This window comes from Gastrolobium bilobum, unplaced genomic scaffold (genome assembly GCF_033153095.1).
Source record: "Gastrolobium bilobum isolate Gb01-03AN ecotype WA unplaced genomic scaffold, APGP_CSIRO_Gbil_v1 utg9203, whole genome shotgun sequence".
Taxonomy (NCBI): Eukaryota; Viridiplantae; Streptophyta; class Magnoliopsida; order Fabales; family Fabaceae; genus Gastrolobium; species Gastrolobium bilobum.
In genome coordinates this window covers 128,149-153,728 of record NW_026895877.1, presented here as the reverse complement: position 1 = coordinate 153,728, position 25,580 = coordinate 128,149, and the positions used below count along the sequence as shown (strand labels likewise).

General features: G+C 35.1%; 2 protein-coding genes and 1 pseudogene across 3 annotated transcripts; 1 reads left to right on the top strand and 2 right to left on the bottom strand.

The window, feature by feature from the left end:
* Positions 1-6,154: 6,154 nt before the first annotated feature.
* LOC133296568 (uncharacterized) lies at positions 6,155-9,579 on the bottom strand (annotated as a pseudogene).
* A 64-nt stretch (positions 9,580-9,643) lies between these two features.
* Positions 9,644-10,285, top strand: LOC133296573 (dehydration-responsive element-binding protein 1E-like). The gene has a single exon (XM_061495582.1). It carries the CDS (start codon positions 9,644-9,646, stop codon positions 10,283-10,285), a length of 642 nt encoding a protein of 213 aa, XP_061351566.1.
* Positions 10,286-13,094: 2,809 nt separating this feature from the next.
* LOC133296575 (uncharacterized) lies at positions 13,095-17,647 on the bottom strand. 2 transcript variants are annotated; one of them, XM_061495586.1, is made up of 6 exons: positions 17,301-17,647; positions 16,019-16,137; positions 15,111-15,372; positions 14,817-15,013; positions 14,128-14,315; positions 13,095-13,800 (listed from the first exon to the last, which is right to left on the bottom strand). In XM_061495586.1, the coding sequence occupies exons 2-6, from the start codon at positions 16,069-16,071 to the stop codon at positions 13,511-13,513; spliced, it is 990 nt and encodes a 329-aa protein (XP_061351570.1). In that variant the 5' UTR covers positions 16,072-16,137; positions 17,301-17,647; the 3' UTR covers positions 13,095-13,510. The 2 variants fall into 2 exon arrangements, with proteins under 2 accessions (XP_061351570.1, XP_061351569.1); XM_061495585.1 differs by lacking the exon at positions 16,019-16,137 and having other exon boundaries at positions 13,098-13,800.
* Positions 17,648-25,580: the final 7,933 nt, after the last annotated feature.

The window sequence follows — 25,580 nt, the reverse complement described above, 5'->3', positions numbered from 1 at the left end:
AACTGTATATACAAACTTGCATTAATTTAGCTAAGAGATCGTGTGTTGCAGCCATTAATTAAACCTCATATACAAATTATTGTAAAGTGAATCGATACTGCTAATGCAACTTTCTCATGCTTCATTCAAGAATCATGAAACGAACTAAATGGTCAATCAAGTTCACTACTTAATCAGAAGCTACTGATTAATATGCCAGCAACTTCTTGAGTAGTTTCACTCAAAAGGGTATCTACCTTCTTTAGATTGGACTCTAGCAACTTTATGTTCCCTTCTGGAATATGTAGCGGAACCTTATCTTCATAACCTGGAGCATTCATAATTTGCACTAATCTTTCTATTTGCTTGCAGCAAGAATTGAAACCAAGCTCCACCACTAAAATTCTTCAATCCTTAATAACAGTACTAGTTCCAATTAACGGCACAATCAGGAAATTTAATGCACGGGGCGAAATTGTAACTGTAATATTCCTTATAAACAATAACTATATATGTAATCGAAAGAACAAAAATATATTCATAACTAAAGACTTCTAAGAATTTGAACGGGGCAATCACTGTTAATATGACCAAAAACAACACAAATGATGCTCCCGATTAGAGGCTTATGTAAACTCCCTAACCCCTCCCTCGCTGCACCAGAACTGAATCTAACAAGTCTAACACACACCAATTATGTGTTTAAAATATGGAGATTAATTTTCTTTATGTTACTGCTGATAAGACTAGTTTACTGCAAACACAATATATGTTAACCCCACCTGCAGGAATACTATTCACGATTCCTGCAGCAGGAGAACTGCATTTCTGTTAAAATATTAGGTCGCATACTCACATTAAAAGTGAAAATACTATGGCATATGAATAATGAATGGAATTAAGTTTGATCAAACCAAGTATGAGTATCAGTTTCCTTAGCAGTCCTATAATTCCAGAACATGCAAATCATCTGAAAGGCATTGAAAATATAAATTCCATTAAGAAAGTATGCCTCGTACCTGAGAAAAACAAAAGTTATAAAATCATAAACAATTGAAAAAGGGTTATGAAATATTGTTGATTTGTATTTGAATCTGTACATAGGGGTCTCTATTTATAGAGACTTCTTGACCTAATTTTGACCTAATGGGCTTGGCCCAATATACAAGTAACGGACTAAATAAATACAAATAAATGACTACATAATTACTATTTACAACACTCCCCCTCAAGCTGAGGAATAGATATTTATCATTCTCAGCTTGCTAGCAAGTTCTTGAAATCTATCTGAAAGAAGCTTCTTTGTCAATAGATCAGCTAATTGACGCCCAGTGGGAATGTATGGAGTGGTAATCAACCCGCTATCAAGTTTCTCTTTGATGAAATGGCGGTCGACCTCAATATGTTTAGTCCGATCATGTTGAACTGGATTATGAGCTATACAAATAGCGGACTTATTGTCACATAGCAGCTTCATAGGTCCCTCACATTTTATTTTTAGATCATCAAGTACAATTTTCAGCCATAGTAACTCACAAATGCCTTGAGCCATAGCTTGAAATTCAGCTTCTGCACTTGATCTGGCGACCACATCTTGTTTCTTACTTCTCCATGTCACCAAGTTACCACAAAGAAACATGCAATAACTAGTGGTAGAATGACGGTCAATCACGGATCCAGCATAATCAGCATCTGTGTAGACTTCTAAAGATAGATTGCCATCACGTCGGAATAACAACCCTTTACCAGGAGTACCTTTCAGATACTGAAGAATTCTCTCTACTGCCTGCATATGTTTCTCCTTTGGATCGTGCATAAACTGACTGACAACACTAACAGCATAAGCTAAGTCTGGTCTAGTATGGGCCAAATATATCAATTTCTCAACTAGCCGTTGATATTGTCCTTTATCAACTGGAGGACTCTCCTCTTCATAGCACATCTTGTGATTCTGCTCAATAGGAGTATTAGAGGGTTTACACCCGAGCTTTCCTGCTTCTTTGAGAAGATCAAGAACATATTTCCTCTGGCTGATAAAGATTTCTTTGCTCGAATGAGCTACTTCTATCCCTAGGAAATATCTCAGTTTCCTAAGGTCTTTGACTTCAAACTCAGAGGCAAGCCGTGTTTGCAGAATCTGTCTCTCCACAAAATCATCACCTGTGATAATAATATCATCAACATATACAAGGAGCACAGTAAGCTTCCCATTTTGGGAGTGCTTGAAAAAAAGAGTGTGATCTCCTTGACTTTGTTTATATCCTAAGGTTATCATAACCTTAGTAAACTTTCCAAACCAGGCACGAGGTGACCGCTTCAATCCATACAAGGCCTTTTTTAATTTACAAACTTTATTTTCTCCCTTCACAGAATCAAAACCAGGCGGAATTTCCATGTAGACTTCTTCTTCTAACTCACCATTGAGGAAAGCATTCTTCACATCAAATTGGTTTATATCCCAATTGTAATGGGCAGCAAGGGATAACAAAACTCTCACCGTATTCATCTTTGCAACTGGAGCAAATGTTTCTTCATAATCAATGCCATAGGTTTGAGAGTACCCTTTGGCAACTAATCGAGCTTTGTATCTCTCAAGAGTTCCATCAGAATTATATTTCAGGGCATAAACTCATCTGCACCCTACTGCTTTCTTTCTAGTAGGTCTATCAATAACCTCCCATGTTTTATTTTTCTCCAATGCATTCATCTCCTCTTGCATGGCTTGAGCCCAATTTCCATCTTTCAAGGCTTCATGTACTGATTTTGGGATTGCAATAGAGTCTAGTGCTGAAACAAAGCTTTTGTGCTGCACAGACAGATTAGCAGAGGAAACAAAATGGGAGATAGGGTATTGAGTACAAGAGGAACAAGATTTCTTGGGACATGATCTTTTTCCTTTTCTAAGAGCAATGGGTAAATCATCAGAATCAGTAGTAATGGGTAAGTCATCAGAAGTATCATGATCAGAAATATGAGATTCAGGACTTACCAGTGGTTCAGACGATTGAGGTTACTGCTGAGGCAATGTGGGTTGTGTATCAGTCATAAGAGGATCAGTCACAGGAGGATCAGACATAGACACCTTGGGAACAGGAACAAGAGGAAGAGACACTGACTCAGGTGAAGGAGTAGACACTGAAGATTCAAATTCAAAGAAGGAAGGTGATGAGTCTTCTAGTGAATTATTCTCCCCCTGAAGATGAGGACCTTGGAAAAAGGACTCAGATTCCTGAAATGTAACATCCATAGAAACAAAAAAATTTCCGACTACCAGGGTGATAACACTTGTAGCCCTTCTTATCAGGAGCATATCCAAGGAAGACACATTTAAGAGCCCTAGGATCCAACTTACTGCGATGCTGTTTATGAATATGAACAAAGACAACACACCCAAACACTCGAGGAGGAAGACTTTGCAAAGTTGGAACAGAAGGAAAAAAAAGAAGTCATGGAGTGAATAAGACTTACATGATCGAGAACCCGAGTGGGTAAACGGTTGATCAAGAACACTGCAGTAAGAATGGCATCTCCCCAATAGCATTTGGGTACATGTGTTTGAAACAGTAAGGCACGAGCAACTTCAAGAAGGTGACGATTTTTTCTTTCAGCAACCCCATTTTGTTGAGGGGTGTCTACACAAGTAAGTTCATGAATCATACCTTGATTTCGTATAAATTGGGAAAAACTGTGATTAACATATTCAGTACCATTATCTGTTCTTAGTCTCTTGATTTTTCTACCAAATTGGGTCTCGACCATTTTATAAAATTGAAAGAACAGATGTGGTACCTCAGACTTTTCATGCATTAAGTAAACCCAAGTTACACGAGTGCAATCATCAATAAAAGAAACAAACCATCTATTTCCAGAAGCATGAGGGACTTTAGAAGGACCCCAAACATCAGAATGAATAAGATCAAAAGGTTCAACACTCTTAGTACTACTAGAAGGAAAAGACACACGATGATGCTTAACAAACTCACAAACATCACAATGAAAAGACTCAACAGGCTTAGATAAAAACAATGACGGAAATAAAGACTTGAGTAAACCAAATGGAGGATGTCCCAAGCGCTTATGATGAAGCCAAATCAAATAATCAGCAGTTGATTGACCATGAGACATCAAGATGTGATCTGTTACTTTATTTGCGGGACATTGTGACACCAGATAGTACAGCCCACCTTGCTCTTTAGCACTACCAATCGTCTTCCCCGTGGCGAGATCCTGAAAAACACAATGGGTAGGGAAGAAGGTTACAGTACAATTCAGATCTTTTGTAATTTTATGAATAGAAAGAAGATTCGTGGAGAGTTTAGGAACATGAAGAGCATATTTAAGATGTAAGGACTGCTGTAAGTTTATGTCACCAGAACCCGCAACTGATGTATGTGAGCCATCAGCTATGGCTATAGTATGAGTTCCAGTGGTAGAATGACGGTCAGTCACGGATCCAGCATAATCAGCATCTGTGTAGACTTCTAAAGATAGATTGCCATCACGTCAGAATAACAACCCTTTACCAGGAGTACCTTTCAGATACTGAAGAATTCTCTCTACTGCCTGCATATGTTTCTCCTTTGGATCGTGCATAAACTGACTGACAACACTAACAGCATAAGCTAAGTCTGGTCTAGTATGGACCAAATATATCAATTTCCCAACTAGCCGTTGATATTGTCCTTTATCAACTGGAGGACTCTCCTCTTCATAGCACATTTTGTGATTCTGCTCAATAGGAGTATTAGAGGGTTTACACCCGAGCTTTCCTGCTTCTTTGAGAAGATCAAGAACATATTTCCTCTGGCTGATAAAGATTCCAATGGTAAGATGATAAGAAGCAAAAGAGTCAGCACAACAAGCCATATGATCAGTAGCATCAAAATCAACAACCCAGGAATGTTTAAAATCATTACATGAAGAAAGGAAAGAATGAGTTTTGGGGCTCATACCAGTCAAAGCCAAAGCACTAGTATCAGATGGCTTACTCAGATAATCAAGGATGGTTCGGAGCCGTTTTAACTCATCTAGACGAAATGCAGGTTGGGTCTCATTAGGTGCAGGAGTTATTCCAAAGGAAGTAAAATGCGTTTGACCACGCATCCTTGCCATCTTTTCTAAGACAGTTTGCTTTCCATGGAGGCGAAAGCATAAATCCTTGATATGACCTGTTCTTTTACAATAAGAACACCATCGATCATCTCTCTTAGGTTTAGAAGATGCACCAACATAAAACTTTGTAAAGGAACTCCTTTGAGAAGATGTCATACTGCACAAAAAACAGTCAACGAAAAAGGCTCTAAGAAGCCAAAAAATTTGGAAAAAATACCAAACGATGTCCGATCTGAGAAAACAACACAGATCCAGAAAGAGAACAAGGAGACGAGAAGAATGGTGGTGGTTCGGTCCAGAAACACCGCCGGGCGCGCCTCCACGCGCCGGAGAAAGCAGCTGCGCGTGGGCTTCACTCTCGGACAAAGAGGCAGCGCGTGAGAGCGCGTGGCAAGGCTTTTCCGGCTGAAATTTTTCCGGTGTGGTCGTCCGGTGAACGCGCACCTGTCTGTGGGTGGTTGCGGTTGAAAAGTCACCGGAAAGGGTTCTAAACGGTGAAGACAGAACTGGTTGAAGGCGGTCGGAGGTGTTTGGGTCGTTTGTGGCGGAGGAACGTTGCATAGAATGATAGAACGAAAAAAAAAAAGGTCAACAGTGGTCCCCTTGGTCCAAAAGGTCTCCGAAAAAAAATTTCCGGTGGCGGCTGATGGCGGCAAAAGGCAAAGAAATTAGGGTTTTGTAAAAAAAAGACAGTAGGCGCGGAAGCAGAGCCCTCAGGATCGAGAGCTCTGATACCAACTTGAAAAAGGGTTATGAAATATTATTGATTTGTATTTGAATCTGTACATAGGGGTCTCTATTTATAGAGACTTCTTGACCTGATTTTGACCTAATGGGCTTGGCCCAATATACAAGTAACGGACTAAATAAATACAAATAAATGACTACATAATTACTAATAAATGACTACATAATTACTATTTACAACATAAACCATCGTGTTAAACACTTTCAAATAAATGTCTATGTCCTATGTCACACGAGGAAAATGAAAGAGAGTTTTAATGTACAACTCAAGCAAGCATATGGTACAACATCCTTCATCTGATCCACCACCCTATGTCCATTGAGTCAACAACACTATTTTACCTTCTTCTTAAGGAGAGCAGAGGTTCTAAACTCAGCATCGTCCCTTATATAACTCCACCAAAGGTAAGTAAGAGGAATGCTTGTTGCATGCCATAAAGCATGAGCATCCACATATCCCATGTAAGGTGGGAAGTCAAATGTTTCCAAGACATTAAAAGATTACCACAAGCAAATTCATATAAATTCAGATAAAGGGTAGTTGTCACTATTGAGATATATAGTTCCACATTGGTTGTATGTCCAACTAATGTGAAGTTTATAAGGCCTTGGGCACTCCCACCCTTCGAGCTAGCTTTTGGGGTGGTGTATCCCAAAGTTCTTTACATGGTATCAGAGCTTGAGTGACTATAAGGTCACAAATTCGATCCTCACCGCCCCCCACTTTAAAGTGGAATTAAAATAAAAACACAAAAAGGTAAACCAAAAATGGGTCTGTGTAATATCCACGTTTTTAGCCCAATGGGCTCTCATGTGAGGGGGCGTGTTGAGATATATAGTCTCACATTGGTTGTTTGTCCAACTAATGTTAAGTTTATAAGACCTTGGACACTCTCACCCTTCGAGCTAGCTTTTGGGGTGATATATCTCAAGGTTCTTTACAGTCACAAAAGCAATCAAAGAAGCATAAACATGACTCCTTTAGGGAACATAAAAATTAAACGAGTATAACTCAATAAACAACCACAATAACAACAACACTTCATTTAAAAGTAGAAGATTACCATAAGAAAATTCGTAGAAATTCAGATACAAGATATGAGTTGTCACAAAGGCAATCAAGGGAGCAGAAATCATGACCCTTGTAGCTTCATCCCTCACATTAAAAGCTCGCAGTATTGCCAAAAGGAGGGTAAATCCAAGTAGGGCCACAGCAGAAGAGTAATCCAGCTTCTCTGTAAATTCCACAGCTCTACAGATAATCAAGTTTGAAATACACATCAAAACCGAAAAATAAAAGGTTAAATTATACTAGCAAAACAACCTCTCTTCTTCATAATAAACAAATATCAGACAAAGTAAGCAGCATTTGCATAATAATCATGTATCACGTGTATTACTATTGAAGATATTAGAATCTGCTTTTTCCTTTATCAGTTAAATGCTCGAATGAAATCAATAAATGTTTCCGGACATTGTGATAGTGTAGTAGATATAGAATAGGCCAAACCATACTTAATATATATTTGTTTTATATTATATATAAGCTTTATGATCATTGTGGTGTAAAATTTCAATTTTTACGAGACTACATAAAATACCATGTACACAAAGTGCAGGAAAATCAATATTAAGACACCCGCAAGAAAAAACAACTATGCTTTGAGGGCTAGTACTTCAATACTGAATCATAATTTCATATATACATAGCCCAGACCATAAAAGGAAATCATAAAGGGAAAAACTTACCTACTATGAAAAACAGCATTCCACAACCGTGAATTCATGGATAGAACCCCATAGATATGCCACAAGCAAGTGTACTCATAGTAAGTCTTCTTATCTGGCCTCAAAGGCAACTTATAGTACACAAGAATGAAAAAGGATACCCAGCCATGAAGCTGCATAGCAAGGTTAAGGGAAGACAGAGTAACAGCCACAGGTTCCTGAAACCATATATAACATATGCATGCTACAATCAGTAACCAAAACCAACTTAGTAATATTACCGAAGTATGAACCTTGTGCAAGATGTAAATGATGACGAACCCAAACCAAGATTCTAAATCAGTGATAAAGCCATCGATACTAATGCTTCCAGTCTTCTACAGCCCAATAACTAAAATACAAATTCAGACAATACAAGAAAAGATCAGTCCTACAGGCCCGTCTACTGCAGTGATCTCAAATTTGTTTATTTATTTATTACAATAAAAGAAGTTGTGACGTTAAATTAATTATTATATAAAGAAAATAAGTATGCCTACAATTATTAAATATCAGTACTAGTGATGCTACATCTTAGCCCAAGAAAAATAAGTGCAAGCAGTCCAACTAGGCATGCCATCAAAGTCAACAATAACATCAAAAAGGTATGATATTATGAGAAGTTTATACTTTACTTATTGCATTGTCACAAAAAAATGTTCATGAGGAATTTAAATGTTCTAAATGCTCCAAACTCACATGTGCTTTACAAATTGCAGGCTTTCATTTAAGGAGATAGTAGACCAATTCATATAATTACAAATTGTACAATGTGAAATGAGATTGAAAAGTGTTTTGGAGTACTGTTTTCAAAGTACCTAAGAAAACAATCAAAATATTGGAATAAGAGCCTTAAGCCTTGATAGTAAGGAAAAGCTGAGTGGGAAGGCTGTATTAAACCTAGGGTGATAATGGATTTATCAATCATCACTCGTGAGAAAACAGGCCTATGTAATGTTGCAACTTGCAATGCAGTATATATAGAAAATTTTTACTCAAAGCACTAAAACTAAACCTTTTACCCTCTGTTAAATTAACTCAATATTTCTAGAAAATAAAGGCACATGATGCTTGGTAGGAGCGAATGAGGAAGGAACAAAAACATGCATGTAGTAGTCTCATTGAGAGCTTGTAGTAATACTCAGACCTGAACTATTAATATTGAAACCAACTCAAAATTTTATTTGGATAATGCTTTTCTATACCATCCTTAATTGGCATTATGCATGGACTCTTGGGAATATACCAATAAAGGGAAAAAAACGCGCAATCCCTTATTCTAGCATGTGGTTGTGAAACACCAACACCTGTTGTCTTTATCCAAAACCAATAATAGCATGAAAGAGATGGATTTATGTTACACTACTTTTTAAAAAAAAAAAAATGAATATAATCTAAGACAAATATTTGTAATAAACTTGAGGCAGCAATCATCCCTCTAACTCCTCCAGCTCCACCAGGACAAAATGATAATAGAAGAATCGCTCCAATCTAATAGCATATTAAATCGAATTGAATAAAAAAAAAAAAACTCCTTTTTTCTCTTTTCACAAGAGACAAAAGGTTAAGATTTTAAACTCCTCCTAAATATGATATTATAAAGAATCAAACACGTGCTCTCATTTGAACTGGCATGTATCTGACAACTAAATTAACATCATTTGGTAAAAAAAAACTCTAACCCAAAACCCTCAAATCCTTTGACTCTCACAAATACACGTCATGACATATTCAATTCCTCTTCTCACTCTCTACCAAACACTTTCCCTTTTGAGAATCAGTCAAAACCCAAACACTAGCCAATTAACCAAAACCAGCTGGCTCTTCATAGTTCTCTCTCACTCTCACTCTCACTGACACACACACACACACTCACTCACTCACTCTTATCTTTGTGGTGCCTCTTTCTTCGAACCCCACCGTATGCTTTAATAGATATTTTCTTAACACCAAAGTCACCAACACGTACACCATTACAAAACCTATATATATATAACTACTTCACTCCAACAACTACAAAAAAACATAACTTCTCATCATGTTTACCTTCAACCCCTTTTCCTTGGAACTTTCTTCTTCATTTGACTCATCATCGCCGGTGTCCGGAACCTCTGGCGGGGCGTCATTTTCCGACGAGGAGGTGCTGCTGGCGGCGAGGAACCCGAAGAAACGTGCGGGGAGGAAGAAGTACAAGGAGACTCGCCACCCTGTGTATTGGGGCGTGAGGAGGAGGAAATCAGATAAGTGGGTTTGTGAAGTGAGAGAGCCAAACAAGAAGACAAGGATATGGCTCGGTACTTTTCCCACGGCGGAGATGGCGGCGCGTGCACACGACGTGGCCGCCATGGCGCTGAGAGGCCGGTCTGCTCGTCTTAACTTTGCCGACTCTGCATGGCGGCTTCCTGTCCCTGCCACCGCCGAGGCTAAGGATATTCAGAGGACAGCCACGGAAGCCGCTGAGGCTTTCCGGCCACCGCGGAATGAGAGTGTTGAGGAGGTGGCAGCCACGGAGGAGCAGAGTGTGTTTTATTTGGAGGAGGAAGAAAAAAAGACAGTGATGGAGGTTCCACAGTTGTTGAGAGATATGGCACTCATGTCCCCAACACATTGCTTCGGGTTTGAGTATGAATATGATGACGTGGACGTTCAAGATGCTGAGGTGTCACTATGGAGTTTTTAAATTTAATTCATTAATTAATATGTTTGATTCTTTCTTTTCTTTTTTTGGATTGTAGAGTATCTGTACCCTTTTTTTTTGTAATAGGGATACTATTTATAGGTCGAAACATAGAAAAAGGACTGAAAGAGATTTTCCTTTTACAACTTTTTTTGTGAAAGCAATAGTTGCCAAGTGCATCTCATACAATTTTTGTATAAGAAAATAATTTTGGGATGCTTTCAAGGTTCCCTTCTTGGTAACCTACTCTCAACAGTTCTTTAAGACTTCACCTTTCACAATTTGAAGTTATGATACTGAAGTTGACACCTGCCCTTGTTGGCATCAAATGCTTGATACACTTGGATACAAGAACCTGAGCTCTCCGTACTCATAGTTTATACATTACTCGAATTAAATTAATTTGAGATTGTGATTATTAAATGAACAATAAGTCACATAATCTTACTCTTCTAAGCAAGGAGTAAGGGAAATGCTGGTCCTCATTAGTGTCCCTCAGCTAGTGGATGAGATTCCTAATTGAAAATTGTCATGTAAATAGTGCTGGTTACTTCATAATGTAAGAGGATTTATTTGGAAATACAAAGTATGTCTTTGAACTTTTCTATAGAAACCAAAGCCCCTTTCTCTCGTACAATATGGAGCCAAGTGGCCAACTTGACCAGCTGAAGCGTGTATTGATGACCCTTTTCTCTCTTGAAAGTGCTAAAACCAAAGTTAATAATTTTGTCAAAAGCTCTAAAATATCTGAAAAGATGCTTACTTGTAAACTTATGGCCAAGAATTATACACGGAACTTTACTTATGTTAAACTCATTCAAGCCTTTACCCAAATCAATAGTTCTGACATCTATGTCTGATTTTTTACCTTCAATTTACTTTTTAGGAACTACTAAGTTACAAGGTAAATTATCAATACATCATGAGAACATCTTCTGTACATCTGTAGTAGATACATCTACCATTAATCAAGTGATATTTCGATAAAAAAAATATTTTTTTCTCTTTTCCTTACAAACATGACAGTCATTTCTCATTTTTTTATTGGATAGATGTACTGAGTAAATAGTACAGCAGTAGTACCATAGATATTTCCATACATCGGGAGGGTTTTTTTAATATTTTTTGCTTTTTATAAACCGTTCATTCATAAACTTTTTCATGGTTTTAACTTTCACGTTTCTGTCTAAACAAGACAAACTTCATGCGTTTGTCTACTATCATAAGCTATATTTTTTAACGAATCAAACGCTTGGTTGCAATTTCAACTTTTTATTCGGAAAATGTAATCTACAGTTATACCGCTTTGCATATATTAAATGAAGAAATCAACATTTTTTTGTTTCACTTCTTATTCTTCTCTTCTTTTTTGTACACCTTGGTTTTCTTCTTGAAGAAATGGTGAGGAAAGGGACAAGAAAAAAAAAACATAAAGTTCATGAAACTGTATATACAAACTTGCATTAATTTAGCTAGGAGATGGTGGTGCATTGCAGCCATTAATTAAACCTCATATACAAATTATTGTAAAGTGAAGCGATAATGCTAATGCAACTCTCTCATCCTGAAACGAAATTGAATGGTCAATCAAGTTCACTACTTAATCAGAAGCTACTGATTAATATGCCAGCAACTTCTTGAGTAGTTTCATTCAAAAGGGTATCTACCTTCTTTAGATCGGACTCTAGCAACTTTATGTTCCCTTCTGGAACATGTAACGGAACCTTATCTTCATAACCTGGAGCATTTATAGTTTGCTCTAATCTTTCTATTTGCCTGCATAATCAAAGCTCCAAAGATTGCTTGCGGCAAGAATTGAAACCAAGCCTCACCAGTAAAATGCTTCAATCCTTAATAACAGGACTAGCTCCGATTAATGGCAGAGTCAGAAAATTTAATGTACGGGGCGAAATTGTAAATGTAATATTCTTTATAAACAATCACTATCTATGCAATGGTGTCCTCCTTTGGCTCATTTGGAAAGCCAGGAATGATATTGTCTTTAATCAAAAAATTCTCAGCCAGGCAGAGTTAATCAGAGAAGCTAAGATTTTCGTTTCCAACTTCAAGGAAGCAGCAGTGCAGCTTGGCAGCTTGGGAGCTGGAAGGAAAGAGAGGATACAGAAGTTCATTTGTTGGCAGTTTCCTCCTAATAGCTGGATCAAACTGAATGTCGATGGCTCTAGTAGCATGGGAGGTACCTTGTCTAGTTGCGGAGGAGTGCTTAGGGACGCAGCTGGTAGATGGTTAGTGGGTTTTAGTAGAAACTTGGGAACCGATTCTTCTTTGAGAGCAGAAGTTTGGAGCATTTTGCATGGTACTCAAGTTGCTTGGACTTGGAATCTTGGGATTAGTAAGCTGTGTATTGAGGGGGACTCAGGTTGCTATCAACCTTGTTTCCAAAGGTTGTGAGAAGTCTCATCCAGTTGCCCCGCTCATAAACCAGAACAGTCACATGCTGCAAAGACAATGGAAAACAAAACTTAGCCATACGTATACGGAAGGGAACATGGTAGCCGATTTTCTTGCAAGCCATGGTAGTTCTTGGGATGATTGGGATCTCCATATTCTTCAGGAGCCTCCCCTGGATTGTAAAACCCTCTTAAGTAGGGATTTGATGGGCACTTCTAGCCCTAGACTGTATATTTTGAATTAACTATTTTCCCTTATTTTCAAAAAAAAAAAAAAGAACAAAAATGATATTCATAACTAAAGACTTCTAAGAATTTGAATGAGGTAATCACTGTTAATATGACCAAAAACAACACAAATGATGCTCCCGATTAAAGGCTTATATAAACTTGAAGGGGGCCAGTCCCCCTCGCTGCACCAGAACCGAATCTAACAAGTTTAACTAACACCTATTATGTTTTTAAAATATTAGGTCGCAAACTCACATTAAAAATGAAAATACTATGGCATATGAATTGAATTAAATTTGATCAAACCAAGTATGAGTATCAGTTTCCTGAGCAGTCCTCTAATTACAGTACATGCAATTCATCTGGAAGGCATTGAAAATATAAATTTCATTAAGAAAGTATGCCTCATACCTGAGGAAAACAAAAGTTATAAAATCATAAACACATAAACCATCGTGTTAAGCACTTTCAAATAAATGCCTACACGAGGAAAATGAAAAAGAGTTTTAATGTACAACTCAAAGCGAGCAAATAGTACAACATCCTTCATCTGATCCTCCACCCTATGTCCATTGAGTCAACAACACTATTTTACCTTCTTCTTAAGGAGAGCATCGGTTCTAAACTCAGCATCGTCCCTTATATAACTCCACCAAAGGTACGTAAGAGGAATGCTTGTTGCATGGCATAAAGCATGAGCATCTACATATCCCATGTAAGGTGGGAAGTCAAATGTTTCCAAGACCATAGCTAGACCTCCTCCCACCACTACCACCCATAATTTCCATCTTGCTGGATGGTTAGAAACACCTGCCCAAATTGCCCAAATAAGAAGCTGAGCAACAGCCATTATCATGCAAACTGTCATGTTCAAACCTGAAAAAACAGTTAATGCATCATCAGCTAACTCCCCAAAATCAGTGCAGCACGATTTCTGTAGACTCAAACTAGTTAGTTTGGGAATTGGGATAAAGGTGATGCTGATATAGATGCTGACATAAAAAATTATAAGATGTGTAACTCAACAGGACATTAAAAGATTACCACAAGCAAATTCATATTAATTCAGATAAAGAGTAGTTGTCACAAGAGCAATCAAAGAAGCATAAACATGACTCCATTAGGGAACATAAAAATTAAAAGAGTGTAACTCAATAGACAACCACAATAATAACAACACTTCATTTAAAAGTAGAAGATTACCATAAGAAAATTCGTAGAAATTCAGATACAAGATATGAGTTGTCACAAAAGCAATCAAGGGAGCAGAAATCATGACTCTTGTAGCTTCATCCCTCACATTAAAAGCTCGCAGTATTGCCAAAAGGAGGGTAAATCCAAGTAGGGCCACAGCAGAAGAGTGATCCAGCTTCTCTGTTAATTCCACAGCTCTACAGATAATCAAGTTTGAAATACACATCAAAACCAAAAAATAAAAGGTTTAAATTATAATAGCAAAACAACCTCTCTTCTTCATAATAAACAAATATCACACAAAGTAAGCAGCATTTGCAAAAATTCCGTATAATTACTATTGAAGATATTAGAATCTGTTTTTTCCTTTATCAGTTAAATGCTCGAATGAAATCAATAAATGTTTCCGGACATTGTGATAGTGCAGTAGATATAGAATAGGCCAGCCATACTTAATATATATTTGTTTTATATTATATATAAGCTTTGTGATCATTGTGGTGTAAAAGTTCAATTCTTACGTGACTACTTAAAATACCATGTACACAAAGTGCAGGAAAATCAATATTAAGACACCCGCAAGAAAAAACAACTGTGCTTTGAGGGCTAGTACTTCAATACTGAATCATAATTTCATATATATATATATAGCCCAGAGCCCCAGACCATAAAAGGAAATCATAAAGGGAAAAACTTACCTACTATGAAAAACAGCATTCCACAACCATGAATTCATCGATAGAACCCCATAGATATGCCACAAGCCAGTGTACTCATAGTAAGTCTTCTTATCTGGCCTCAAAGGCAACTTATAGTACACAAGAATGAAAAAGGATACCCAACCATGAAACTGCATAGCAAGGTTAAGAGCAGACAGAGCAACAGCCACAGGTTCCTGAAACCATATATAACATATGCATGCTCCAATCAGTAATCAAAACCAACTTAGCAATATTACCATTACACCTTTCATAGGAGATTAATGAAAGAACCTGAATCCCATAAACACGTTGAAATGGCCATTTTCCATGATACTTGACAGGCTTGTCACCAAGTTTAGTTCTTTCTTCCTCTCTAGCTACCATGCAGTGATACCGACAGTCAGTGCGACAGTCCCATTGTTTCCACCTCAGGTAGAGGGGTTCATGCATATACCAAGGACCATCAATTGGTTTTCCATCTGATGAGAATTTACAATGTTGGAAGCATCTATGCCCTACACATCCAGTTTTCTCGCACTGTTCGACACAACCTCTGAAATTTAATAGTCACAACCAAAATTGATCATATGGCAAGAATAGAGAATAAGATAATTATTTTACTGTTATTTTATATGGAAACAGCTGCATGATACCAGCAGTAACTTTGTTAACATATGCAGGTCAATGCTGGATTAATCAGCAGAACATTTACAATTTTGTTAGCTTCAAAGTATGAACCTTGTGCAAGATGTAAATGATAATGAACCCAAACCAAGATTCTAAATCAGTGATAAAGCCATTGATACTAATGCTTCTAGTCTTCTACAGACCAATAATTAAAATACAAATTCAGACAATACAAGAAAAGATCAATCCTACAGGCCTGGCTACTGCAGTGATCTCAAATTTGTTTATTTATTTATCACAATAAAAGAAGTTGTGATGTGAAATTAGTTATTATATAAAGAAAATAAGTATGCCTACAATTATTAAATATCAGTACTTGTGATGCTACATCTTAGCTCAAGAAAAAATCAAGCAAGCAGTCCAACTAGGCACGCCATCAAAGTCAACAATAACATCAAAAAGGTATGATATCTAATTTATGAGAAGTTTATACTTTACTTATTGCATTGTCACAAAAAAATGTTCATGAGGAATTTAAATGTTGTAAATGCTCCAAACTCAAATTTACTTACATGTGCTTTACAAATTGCAGGCTTTCATTTAAGGAGATAGTAGACCAATTCATATAATTACAAGTTGTAGAATGTGAAATGAGACGGAAAGGTGTTTTGGAGCACTGTTTTCAAAGTACCTAAGAAAACAATCAAAATATTGGAATAAGAGCCTTAAGCCTTGATAGTAAGGAAAAGTTGAGTGGGAAGGCCGTATTAAACCTAGGGTGATATTGAATTTATCAATCATCACTCGTGAGAAAACAGGCCTATGTAATGTTGCAACTTGCAATGCACTATATATAGAAAAAATTTACTCAAAGCACTAAAACTAAACCTTTTACCCTCTGTTAAATTAACTCAATATTTCTAGAAAATAAAGGCAAATGATGCTTGGTAGGAGTAGGAGTGAATGAGGAAGGAACAAAAACATGGCAATGCATCTACATTAAACAGTTGCAACTAAATAGTTGGGAAACATAAAGGCCGCCAACTGTTTTCCAGAACATCTCAAATGCAGAGATCCGTATTGTATATTAATATCATACGAGTTCTAACACATTAAAACTACCATCGTGCTAGCAAGACATTTCAAATTCACAAACTAAGATCAACCCAAAAAAATTAATATCTTCCATCCTCACATAGTAATGAAGACTCAAATGCATCAATTGCTAAAGTTGGAAAAAAGTAACCCACCTACTTATTCAGTTATTCTACCCACTCTTTTATGGTTAATGCCTCGTAAGTCCCACTTTTTCCTATTTTTAGCATAAAAGTACCTACTTAATCATTAAAGATAAGCTCCTGATTATGATATCTACTGGTACTATTAACACACCACAAATTATCAGAAGCAAATACACAAAACAATGCAACTCCCAAAAAAACAACTAAAAACTAATACCACAGCATAAGAAAACATTATCTCATAAAACTCTAATCTCACACTCACACTCCATGCTTGACAATTGACATCAAACACAAAAGAAAAAGTGCATCATTATTCTTTGCTCCTATGCAGGCAATGAGAATTCTTGAATCTACCAAAACCAACCACATAATATATAGATATCATGATTTTAAAAAACTCCAAGTCCACATTATAAACTCAACCTAAAATACTTATACGGAAAAAACAAATAAAATAAAATAAAATTCCAAGTTCCAATTTTTAAGGAACCCATAATAGTTTTCTTTAAGGCCCCCAAAATCTTATCAAATGGTTAGAGTGAAAAATTTGGAGAAAAATCTGGATAGCAAGAAGAAAATGGAAGAGAGAGAGACAGAGACAGAAGCTTACCGGTAAAGTGGATCAGCGTCGCCGTCGCTGGCGGCGAGGGGGCGGAGGACGCAGCAGAGGGCGGCGAGGATGAGGAGGAGGGATTGAAAGTGAGTCATCGGATTCACAATAAAACGAAGTCAATGGGGAAGGAGAAGGAGGAGGAGAGAGAGAGAGAGAGGAGGTTCCGGCGAGAATAGACGGCGAGTTTTGCATTGACGGAGAAGGGTTGTTGGGGTTACATTAACGGCGGAGCGTGGCGGCGGTGGCGGTTGATACCGAACGATAAGGAAGTGAGTAAACTCGGAGCGAGTTAGGACTCAGGAGGGGGCAAAAACAGGACCACTGGACCAGAATCTCGTGAAGAGAAGATGACAGAAATCTCAGAGACACAACATTATTATTATTATTTTATCATTATTCTTATCACTAATAATTAGCCTTATTACGTGTACCTTAAAAAAATAAAAGTTTCCACTAACGTGGCCTGAATTTTGTTTTTTATTTATTTAATGTTTAGTACTTTTAATTTTTTTAATCAGTATTAGAATATTTATTAGAAAAAATCAGAAAGAAATAATTTTGTTCTTATCTTGAATAAATTATTTAATGTGTGCTCCTCCATCATGTGATTTCAATCTTATTTTAAGCACACTTCATATGCTCTCCAACTACTATTCCAATGGATTTTTTTTTAATAGTTACTTAGAGGTAATGTGAATTGTTTTGTTGTTTTTAAGATGGATCTCGTATTATAAAACTTGTGTTTTTTTTTTAATATAAAAAGAACTGGTCTAATTTGTTCTTTCTCAATTTTTAATGAGAAATGAAGTAAATATATTAAAAAATAAGTGTGGAGATTAAGTGTTTTTTATTGAAAGTTAGAGAAAATTAGTATTTTGTTTAAAAGTTAAATTAAAGATTTTTAGTTTTAAATGTATATTCTTTAGCGCAATGTTAAATTTTAAGTTTAATAATAAGTATATCATATGAGATTATGCTTAAAAAAAAATATTTTTGTCTATTTATATTATATCATGACACTGTATGAATCGTCCAAAATATTTAATAGGATAACATTATTCTATCAAATTATTTATCTAATGTACATCAAAGGCAAGATAGTATATGAGTTTATATTGTCTATTTCTTTTTTTATTCACATTTTGCCCTTTATCTTATCCCTTTATATCGTATCATATCCACAAAATGAAGACATGATAGGATAAGAGGGCTAGATAAAAATATATCTTATCTTGTGTTTTGAGTCTCTTTAACTGGTTCATCCTTAGGACAAGTTCGGTTCGAGCACTATCGAACCATATAGAGGGGGCGATCAATTTTATTTTTTTCATTTTCAGAGCTCGAACACGAAACATCTGGTTTACGGACACAAGTTCCTTACTAGTTATGGCAATGGTGTTTGGTTATCTTGCGTTTTATGTGTAGGAGATAAGTAGTGTGATAGAATAATATTCTCGTATATGATATTTGAGTTGAACCATATAATGTTATGACATAATATAAATAGACAAAATTATCTTTTTTTAACGAATTTCATATGATTTTTAAAATTGATTTACATTTTTCTTTTTGTATTTTTTAATTTAATGTTTAGTACTTTTACTTTTTTTAATCTGTAGTAGAATACTCATTAGAAAAAATCAGAAAAAGAAATAATTTTGTTCTTATCTTGAATAAATTATTTAATGTGTGCTCCTCCATCATGTGATTTCAATCTTATTTTATGCACACTTCGTATGCTCTGCAACTACTATTCCAATGGTTGTTGTTTTTTTAATAGTTAGAGGTAATGTGAATTGTTTTGTTGTTTTTAAGATGGATCTTGTATTATTAAACTTGTGCGTTTATTTTTAAATATAAAAAGTACTGGTCTAATTTGTTCTTTCTCAATTTTTAATGAGAAATGTAAATCTATTTAAAAATAAGTGTGGAGCTTCAAGTGTTTTTTATTGAAAGTTAGATAAAATTAGTATTTTGTTCAAAAGTTAAATTAAAGATTTTTAGTTTAAAAATATTTTATATATGTAATATTAATGTATATTCTTTAGTGCAATGTTAAATTTTAAGTTTAATAATAATGTATATCATATGAGATTATGTTAAAAAGAATACATATATTTGTCTATTTATATTATATCATGACACTATATATATGAATCGTCTAAAATATTTAATAAAATAACATTATTCTATCAAATTATTATCTAATGCATATCACACACAAGATAAGATATGAGCTTATATGGTCCATATCTTTTTTTATTCTCATTTCGTCTTTTTTATCTTATCCATTTACATCTTATCATATCCACAAAATGAGGACATAATAGTATAAGATGGTTGAATAAAAGTATATCTTGTGTTTTATGTGTAATAGATAAGATGGGATAATATTCTCCTATCTGATATTTGAGTTGAACCATATAATGTCATGATATGAAATAAATAGATAAAAAAAATTTAACGAATTTCATATAATTTTTAAAATTGATTTTTAAATAAAAAAAATTTGGTAAATTATAATTTTTTTTCTTTTACTTATTTAGACATTGGTTCTTATTTTAAATTATTAAAAAATTTAATAGTCATAATTTTAACTATAATATATATAAAAAAAATTATATCATCACGACATAAATTTTTAAAAATTAAATTTTAAATTGATTATCAATATTGGAGCTGGTGACTAGTGATAGTGGCTAGGGGTGGTGGTGGCTAGTATGGTAGTATGGCCAGTTGTGGCAATAGGTAGTGGTGATGGAGCTAGCGCCGACAATAGCTAGTAACGATTGTGGGGACTAACTAACGGATGGTGGCCGATTTCAACAACATCAATGGTGGTGGTGGTAGGTGGGGTTGTTTGTGGAAGTGGTGATGATGGCAATACCAGCGGCAACTTGTGGCAAATGTGATGGCTGACTGATGGAGGTGGTTGTGGTGACAATAATAGCAATGATGGTTGGTGCCTAATACCTAATGATTAAGGGTGGTGCAGGTTGGTTTGGTAGTGGCAGATGGAAGTGTTGGTGGTGGTGCCAGTGACCGATGGTGGTACTTTGTTGATGGATGGTGATGGCGGCTAGTTGGTAGCAATTGTTAATCCTCATGTGCCCAACAAAATTCATAGGAAAAAACATAAGATTATATTTGAGAGTAGTCGATTTATTCATTTTCAGAGTGCCGAAAAATCCTCACAACACTATAGGATTGCAGTGGTATCCAGTGTTATTAAAGCTACCCTGTCCTGATTAGTCAAACTGGTTGAACCAAGAATCGGGTCATTAATCGATCTGGTTCAATCAATTAATCGGCCATGCATACAACTCTATAAAAAACTGGTGAATCGGTCATAAATCGGGTTGAACCGATGCTAACCCACTAAGTCACTAAGTTAGATCACTTTGGTTGTCATTTTACTTTTACTTATATATTTATTATATATCTTTATATAAATTCAATTTAAGTTGTTCAACCAGTAAAGTAACCAATTGACTCGATACCTCGACTGAGTCGATAACCACTGTAATAAAATTGATTGTATATACCTAATGCTTTCATTCTCACTCCACTCCTAAATACTCCCATTCTCACTTAGATTATTCTTTAAATGTGGAGTTTTCTTTTTATCAACCAATAAATAATTAGACAAAAAAAATTGTAATTAGAACAAGATTTAAAATATTTTCTTGGCTTTTTGACCATAGTACTTTAGTTTTCAAAAGGTTTCATCTGAAATTCATAGCCAAACTTATGAATAAAGTAATGTAGGGCGACGCGAAGGTGAACATGTTTAAAAATTCACACCATTAATGGTGAGAGTTACTCGTAAGTTTGCTCCTGCATGAACATGTAGATGCCACTGCCGCGTTCAGGTTGCATTAGAATAACGAATCTAACCCCCCCCTCCCTACCGGTATCACACTCTGCTCTCCAAAAATCTCACTTCCATCTCTCTAATCTCCACCTCTCTAATTTCCACCTCTCATCTCTCAAAGTGCATCTGTTCCCCCCCCTCCCCCATTTTCCTTCTCCAAGTGAAAACTGTATTTCTTTTTTCAAGTAAGTTACGTTAGACATTTATTATTTATTTCATTAAACTATTGTTTATTTCATTAAGTAGTTAGTTTAGTAATCATTGTTAGTATTGTGATAACCTTAAGTTAGTTGCCTTAAAATATGTATGTTGATGTAAGTAATTTATCTTGTTAGTGAATTGAAAAATATAATTATGTTGTTGGTTAAATAAAAAGTAAAATGCTAAAAAGATATTATAACTTATATTTAACATCTAAAGTACTAGAAAATCACCAAATATCATTGGCACAAGTGGTAATGAGCTTGTATCCCTTAACCCGAGATCTCGTATTGTTAGCAATAAATTTTGTTATTTTAATGGACTTATCTTTGTAACATTTGGGTTGAAGAATGGTTACAAGTGTAGGATAATGGGTCAATTGAGCATCAATAATGTAAGGTAAAAAGAAAGAAAAAAGGGACAATTGATAAATTACTGATTTCTTTTACTATTTTTACTGCAGTGAAGAAAGAAGCCACGTGGATGAGATAAAAGTAAGAAATTAAATCTGATCTAAACAATTGGATAGAGCTATGATGGACAGCTAGCACTTGGGATATTTTTCTTAGTTTTTTTTAGTTAGAAGGTATATTAGCTGGGTGGTAGTCATCAGAAAGTTAGAGTTAGTTTTTGTTATGCTACTTGTAAAAATTTTCTGTGTGCATCTTCTTGAGCATTTGTAAAACTTGTGCAATTAATCTACAAGTTCTTGAACTCAAAGTGCACTGACAACGCATCTTCGCGGGAAAAGATCGATGATCTACATGCAAGCTTGTGTTTCTAAATTTCTGCAAGTTCATCCTAGCTCTAGTTTAGGAATTTTGGTTCTTGAAGCGTTGGTCCGTAAACTTTCACTATGAGTTCACTTTTCTGGATATTTGGTAATGCATGTTGCTTTTAGTACAAATTTTGCAATTTTTGTTTGTTAATATGGGTTTCTAAATTGTTATTTTGGAATTCAAGATGATTTGATGATCCCCTTATTTTTATGAACACTGTGATGCTTTCTTTTATTTCATTTGATTAGCAACTCTCTTAGTTTCAAGAAATCCTGGGAAAGATTCTTGAACATTCTTGCAAGAGCTATGAATGGAAATCAAGTGAATGCATTCTTGCTAATTGAACCCTTTCGGTTAGGGATAACTAGAGGAGGAATTTGACATTTTTTGTATAAAGATTCAAAAGACCTTGGGAAAGGAATTTTTTGGGGATTAAAACTAAAATTGGGAAATTACAATAAATGTGCTTTAGTAGTTCAATAAAAATGCCTTATCAGTGATAAAACGCAAGAATGCGAATTGCTTTACGGAAGTCCATGAATTGAGAATTTCAGAATCTTTTCATTGTTCATATTTGTTACTTAACCATTTTAGTTCTATTTGTTAATCTAGTTTTAATTACAAAACCAATTTCATTCGATTCTTTATTTTAAAAGTGAGATTACTTACAATTCAAAAATTAAGGAATAGAACAAAGAAAAAGGAATTAAAATCAATCGTCCCTGAGAACGATTCTGATCATCTGATTTATACTACCCAACATGTATTCGAGCCTTGGGAATGAAAAAAATGGTCTTGGGAGAACCACCCCTCTATAGGATCCGATAGTGCTCGAACCGAACTAGTTTGAAGGATGAATCGGTTAAGGGGACTAAAAAAAACTGATATGAAAACCTTAGGTTAGTGGCGTTAAAATATGTTGTTTGTTGATGTGACTAAATTTTTATGTTAGTGAGTTGAAAATTATAATTATTTTGTTGTATACAACAAGAATAATATTACAAACAAATTTGATTGTTTTGTTTTACTATTCACGTTTTGTAAAACTTCAATTTAGGGTTTTAGATTATAAAGAAAAATTTTGTAAGTGTTAAGAAATAGTTAAAAAGGCTGTACTTATTGTTAAAAATATAAGGTTTTACTATTCATGTTTTGTACTTAATTTTTTTAGAAATAATTTAAAACGCAACTTTTAATATAGGTTATTGAAAAAATAAGTTTAATAAGAAATAACAACCTGAAATTTATTAAGTAATTGTTTTAATAACTAAAACTAGATAAAAAAAAAACTAAAATTGATTTGGAAATTTTGAAAAACAAGTTTTTAGTTATCTATTAACACAAAAATTGTTTGAAATCCTTTCCTATAGCGAAGGAATTCGTTCATGAATATATTGTTACGAAATATAAGCTTTATATTATGAAAGTTTCAATCTTTCTTTAAATTGATTTTGTTTCATTGATGTAAAACGAAAATTAGTTTGAGGATTTTAGTTCCCTTGTTGCTTTTTCACTGTTTTAATTTATTTTTAATACGAAAATCATACCTTTTTGTTCCAAGAAAAATTTCAAAAGCTCTCAAAAATCTGCTATTTTTGAGATGAATTATATTAGAATCTTGTTGGTTTGTTTTTTCTGGATTGTTTCGTGATGAAAATCGCTCAACAATCTACTGTTTTTGAGCTTTAACGAAGCTCCTACGACGGAATCCGATTTCAAGAGGATCAACCCGTCAAAGGAAGAAGAAAACAAAATCTCAAGAAATCTTAGGATTATGGTGAGATTGTGAAAGAAACATCTTATTTATATTTCTCACTAAAAAGTCTTACGAAATTCACACCAATAGAAAATCTATTAAAATCGTAAGATTTTTGAATACCATGAGATTATCTTTCCTTTGTTTAAAATCCTGATTGAATACCAACGGATTATTTGGATGCACTCTAAAATAATCTTTTAAAATCCTAATCGAATAATTGAATATCACGTGACTTTTTTTCAATCCTTTGAAATCTTAATTGATTACCCATGAATTTTTTTGTCCAAAAATAATCCATTAAAATACTTTGAAATCTCAATCCAATACACCCGGAAATATTATTAATTTTTGTAACGTATTGTCTTCACATCTATTAACTGTGGCTCATTAGAAAAGAGGTGTGGGAAGAGTATAATTTTGTGAAGATGAAATACAAAGAAGAGTGTGTATTTGGATTTTATAATGAGCAGAACGAAAATGCACAAGAATATGAAAATACAAAGTGTGGCTTGTAAGAAGAAGAGGCGTGAGAAGATTTCGATTTTGCGAAGATGAAATACAAAAAAGAGTGTGGAGTTGAATTTTATATTGACCAATCATTATGCCATAATACGCACATGTACTTTTGCAGCGTTTGAACACGCAGGCACAATGTCCGCGTTCAGTGTCATGGAGCCTTATCAATCCCACGTTCAGGAACGTGTTTATTTTTGTCCACCCACACAACTCGCATGTACCGTGTGCGAGGATCAACGGGGAAGGTGCTTGTTGTTAAACTTGAACACGGCACTAATAGAGGCATGTCTGATAAAACCTATTAGATTCGTTTTTCTGGTGCAACCTGAACGCGACAATGACAGCTGCGTGTTCATGCAGGAGCAAGTTTCCGAGTGACTCGCAACCGTGGTGTGCGTTTTTAAACACGTTCAGTTCCGCTTCGCATCATGCTGCATTATTTTGACAGAGATCTTCATTATTGGGGTCAGCAGAAACATAGAGGTTAGGTACTGTTGTGAGCTTCGCTTCTGTTTTATTATAATTTTTTTAGCAGTTTGGGCTTGGGCCCATGAATAGCTGCTGTTAGGATTTTCTAATCCTATTTATATTTTTCTTGTAAACTGACTTGTAACGAGTGGCGGTAAGGTGAATATAATACAGACAAACTGAACGTAGCTTAAATTGGGTGAACTAGGGTAAATCTCAGTGTCTATTCTCTCTCTTTTTTCTCTTTTTCATTTGCAATTTGTGTAATTGTCGATTTCCAACGACTTTGGTAATAAGTTTCACTATAAGTTTCATCTATGAAATCGTTTGAAAACTAAAGTACTATGGTCAGAAAGCCTATATTTTTTTTGGGGGGAGATTGACCTTTCTGCCCCAATTTCCAATGAAAATCACTTGAGTGTTATGAATTTATTTTTATTTTTTTAAGGGGGCGTTTAGTATAGGAAATTTTTTTCTTTTTGTCCGAAAATCTCGATTTTTAAAAATATGATTTTTATATTCAGTTTATGATAATATCTAAAAATTAAAAATTTTAAAAGATTTAGTTTTCTGAAAATTCGAAAAAATGTCTCGTACCAAACGTCCTCTAAGTGCAACATCTTTTGTTTGGCCACATGATATGTTTATTGGAGCTACAAAAATCGCTGGATAGTATAGAG